Source organism: Belonocnema kinseyi, chromosome 7, assembly GCF_010883055.1.
Source record: "Belonocnema kinseyi isolate 2016_QV_RU_SX_M_011 chromosome 7, B_treatae_v1, whole genome shotgun sequence".
Taxonomy (NCBI): domain Eukaryota; kingdom Metazoa; phylum Arthropoda; class Insecta; order Hymenoptera; family Cynipidae; genus Belonocnema; species Belonocnema kinseyi.
The window spans coordinates 106,873,186-106,877,948 of NC_046663.1; the positions used below are offsets into that span (position 1 = coordinate 106,873,186).

The following is a 4,763-nucleotide window of genomic DNA, read 5'->3' on the forward strand; positions in this document are numbered from 1 at the left end:
CATTTAGAAACGAGTCAGGTGGCCCTCACTGTTTACGTTTGGATTCCCCCGGAATCAGTCCAAGGCTATTTGAAGGCAACCCTCGACACTTGACTGAAAGCGAGAGTTTGGCATAATCCTATGTTTTAACTAATTCTAATAATTCGAGTTTATCAAATTTTTAAATATTTAAATACTATTCGATTTGAAAAGCTCTTTAGGTTGAAAAATAACCAAATAAGGAATTCTTCAAACAAAATTATGAAATTTTATGGTAACTTTTTAAAGATTTCTTGGATTAAAAATGCATTGCCTTCAATTTGAAAGCAAATAAAACAGTTTCTGATTCAGTATAAAGTTCTTCTATTATTTGCAGCGATTTATACAATTTCACTAAGCTTGGATACTCGTAGAAGACTTAGACAACTGTGTTGGGAAACTATGTTCGGCCAAGAACTTGCAAAGCTGACAGTCATGGATTTGGTATAAAAACATTTTTTTAAATTTCAACTTTTCAACCGGAAAAATTATGAAGCAGATTTTTTTTGCCGCTGTGCGAAAAAGACAGAAATTTTGCCATTATTTTTTCAAGTCAGTGAAATATTTTTTGCTCGAATATCTGCAAGATCTATAGCAAGTTTTATTATTTATCTATTGTCAAAAAGGACACAGAAGAAAACATTCAGTTTATCCGCAATATTATACCTCTACTAATACTATTGCGCAATGGCCCTCTATACTGTATAGTTATTTAAATAAAAATGTATTTACATACAAAAATTTGATTGTAGGTAATGACAATATTGTCCACCCTGGGAATGGATTTCTTTCGAGCAGTTTTTGTACGTTTCATGAACAATTGTTGGTGCTGGGACCTGGAAAAACAGTTTCCACAATACGGAGATTTCAAAATTGCTGAGAATATTTTATACTTGGTGAACAATCAAGGGTTGGTCTGGATGGGGATGTTTTTCAGCCCCGGATTAATTACCCTAAATGTTATAAAGCTTGGCATTCTTATGTACCTTCGTTCTTGGGCCGTTCTTTCTTGCAATGTGCCTCATGAAATCGTGTTTCGAGCATCTAGGTGAGAAATATAAATTAAAATTGAGGTCCATTAAATTGCAGAAAAATAATTCATATTATTAATTTGTTAAATCTATTATATTCTAGGTCAAATAATTTTTACCTAGCTTTATTGTTGACGATGCTGTTCTTGTGTGTCTTGCCGGTAGGATATGCTATAGTTTGGGTAGAACCATCCTGGCATTGTGGTCCATTTTCTGGATACCAAAGAATATATTATTTGGCAACAAGAAGTCTTAAGGAAGCCGTACCAAAAACAATTCACAAGTAAATAAAAAAATTATTATACATTTTGCAATAAAAAGTAAAACGTACTATTACCTATTTAACTGTTTGAATAATATTCCTTTCATACAGAACTCTGGATTATATTGCTTCGCCTGGTATAGTAATTCCATTAATCGTCTTGATGGCATTGATTATTTATTACATGGTTTCTCTTACTGGATCGCTCAGAGAGGCTAATAACGATTTAAAGGTCCTTAATGCTTTTCATCAATAACATTAAAAAAAATTCACTTAAAATTGAACTTTTATGCTTTTTAGATACAATTGAGGCAAGAGCGCACGGAAGAAAGAAGAAAGATGTTTAAAATTGCAGAGAAAAGACAAGAAGTTAAAGATGCACCATTTTCGCGATGGAAGAAAATTTTACCAACTTCCGTGCCTCCAAGTAATGTAACAGAAGCGGCGATTGCGAAAGGTTTGGTTTTATTTGAATACTTTAGGGGTACAAATCTGAGTTTAATTTGTAAGTTATCCATTATTAAAATAGCAATCGAAAGACCTGGGCTGTATTTGCAACGAAGCGAAAGAGGATATTTTATCCCATACGGATTTTAGAATAATAAATAATATTATACATTTATTTAGACGAAATTGAAGTTCCGGAAACACAACAAAGTGAACTTGTTAATGTACAACGAATACGAGGAATGTCAGTAACTTCAGATGCGGGTGAAGGGACAGAAGGCGAACAGGAATCATTACCTCACGATCAACATTTGATTGAAAACCAAAGTCGAAATGAATCTACCCGCAAACTTTGGCAGAAAATTATTTGCACGCAGTAAGGTTGTTTTATATTCACAAGAAAATAAAACTAACAAATTATAAAATGCATGATAAAATAATGAAATGAAAATATATTTAAAAATGATAATTGTAGCTTTTTAATATTTAAAATGACAGAATTTGAGTTTTTCAATATTCTATACTAATCAATTTGAAATCCACAATTTTCAAATTAGGCAATTTTGAATTAGAAATCTTATGTTGAAGAATTTTAAATTGAGTGCCAAGATTGAATCATTTCAAAATATTTAAAATTATAAAAATTAAAAACTAACTTTTTAAAACCCTCCGATTTCAGACATAAAGTTTTCGAAATTTAACAAGTTAAATTTTGAGTTAAAATTGTATAATATGTGTAATTTTAAACTGTATCCGTCAATTGGCATATATTTCATATATTTATATATATTGGTATCCATGTGAATAAAAAATTGTGCTAATATCATTTTTATCGTAAACGGATAAGACGATTTTAATTAAGAAAATATATGTTATAAATGTAGGTGTGAAAAGTTAAAAACATTTCAAAACATTAAAAAAATGTTTGCAATGCGTTTATGTTTTAGAGTGGTACCTTCAATTTGTTTTGAAGAAATGCCTGTAAGTGGATTACTTCAACTTTTTTTTGTGTAGTTTTGATCGAAAACGGCTTAAGGTATTTGATGAACAAAATGTGCGTTGTGATAATCAGTGAGAGAATCTTCGAGATAAATTGAAAAAAAATTCTCACTGAAAAAACAGGTGACATTTTTTTTTATTTTGAAAAAAGTAAGGTAAATATCACAGTAATCGTAATGGTCCTAATAATCGTAAAACTTGGCTATAATTTGAATACATTGTGAAAGAATATGTTAAAAGTAACATTTTATGATAATATTATATTACGTCACAAGTAGGGATAGACAGGTATAATTACGAATGCACACATGCGCGCATGTATGGCTACGTTTGTGTGTGGGAACAGTATGGCTAGAGAATACATTGTGCGCTATTCAGTGGCCATTTCTGGAACTAGTAATCTTTCAGTATGGTGGCGTTTGGAAGTACGAATCTGTCAGAAGCTGAGACCATTCGGTACAGGGTTAGGGGGAAAGGTATCAAGACCTCAAAAGGAAGCTGCCACGACTCTACCCAAAATATTCGGTAAAAGTAATTGTGCTTGTGATCGGTGCTCTCGAAGGTGCAAAGCTATCACTGGTTCGCAACCTAAAAGCCATACCAGTGTGTCAAAAATATGCCAAGGCACTTGTGAGAAGGATAAAGAAAGCTGGCATCCATGGATAGCTTCGTGTACTCAAGACACACGAAGGTTTCGCCGGCCTTTCACGTAGGACCATGCGGTGGTTGTTTAACCACCGCATGCTGGTATGGCTTTAAGGTTATGAACTAGTGATAGCTTCGCACTTCCAAGAATACCGATCACAGTCGTTTCAGTTCCCTTTTGAGGTCTTGATACCTCTCCTCCTTACCCTTCTCCTTAGAATGTTTGCTGTTGTCGGCCAGAGCCGAGAATTCGATGACAAATATAGTTCGTTCCACAAAGTCTTAGAGAACGATGTCAGGCCTCCAGTGTGTAGCGGATAGTTCCAGAAAATTTGGCACTTCTCATTTTGGACAATTGACTATATCTCCCTCGGAACGTCGGCAGGGCAGCATCGCGGCCAACGCCATGAGAGCGACAAAGATGGTAATAAATTATTCTTTTGGCAGCATTATGTCTGTAGAGATTTTAAACTCGTGCCATACGACATTTCCAATCACAGCCAAACAGATGACTCCCATATTAATCATGTTTTCACCAACGAAAAGAGAATCCATATGGAACCTTTAAATATCTGGAATTACGTCGTAAAGTATTATAATTGTAAATCTTCTTACACTCAAAATCATGGAAAAAAAATCAAAATGCCACCCCTCAACCTAAGAGAAGAATCGTAAGGAGCAAAACCAGATTTAATACCCGAAAAATTTAAGAATGTTCGGACAGTGATCATCAATATCAAAAAACGTTCACTTCATAAGACATTCTCGCACCATTTCGGTAAAGAACTATCATACATCACTCGTCGGGTTACACACGTCTTCCCGTGGAATTCTGTGTTCGCAAGGGCGTCTAGTTTTTAATGCCTAACCCTACTTGTGATGTAACCCTACTTGTGCCTGTGCCAGTTCCAGGATTCGCGTCATTGGTCAAAACTGTTCCACTAATCTACTAATCTATCTCCATGGGACTGCACTTTAAAACAGGGGTCACCACAATCCACAGAAGTAGCGTGACCCAGGGTCGCTCGGCCTTTCTCAAAATCTACCAATTTTTTTCAACGGAAAACTGAAAGGAAGTTTATGACTCCTTTGACAAAAAATCCCAGTTGGAAGGGCTCGGAGAACCCTTTCTTCTGGTATAAATTGACAGAGCTCGAAATACAAAGTATTTTATTTAAAGTATTTGAACTAAGCAATCGCTGATAACACAGCCACACAAAAAAGTGTGCGGATCTGGTAACAAGACACACGTATTTCTATGGATTTTGGGGCGCTGAATTTAAATTCGGTATCAAAAATCACCCATCACGTCATGGTTGAGCCATAATCTCAAAAAATGAAGAAAAATCATGCACTGAAGC

At 34.7% G+C, this 4,763-nt stretch overlaps 1 protein-coding gene across 2 annotated transcripts in view; it reads left to right on the plus strand.

Moving 5' to 3' along the window:
- Positions 1–4,763, plus strand: part of LOC117176903 (transmembrane channel-like protein 2) — a 42,126-nt gene that overhangs the window by 30,164 nt on the left and 7,199 nt on the right. Inside the window, exons 11-16 of one of the 2 annotated variants that reach the window (XM_033367275.1) lie at positions 356–462; positions 771–1,066; positions 1,153–1,332; positions 1,423–1,543; positions 1,612–1,768; positions 1,939–2,134. In XM_033367275.1, coding sequence (XP_033223166.1) covers positions 356–462; positions 771–1,066; positions 1,153–1,332; positions 1,423–1,543; positions 1,612–1,768; positions 1,939–2,134 — 1,057 coding nt within the window. Of the gene's footprint in view, positions 1–355; positions 463–770; positions 1,067–1,152; positions 1,333–1,422; positions 1,544–1,611; positions 1,769–1,938; positions 2,140–4,763 lie in introns of both variants that reach the window. The other variant, XM_033367276.1, reaches the window with a different exon arrangement.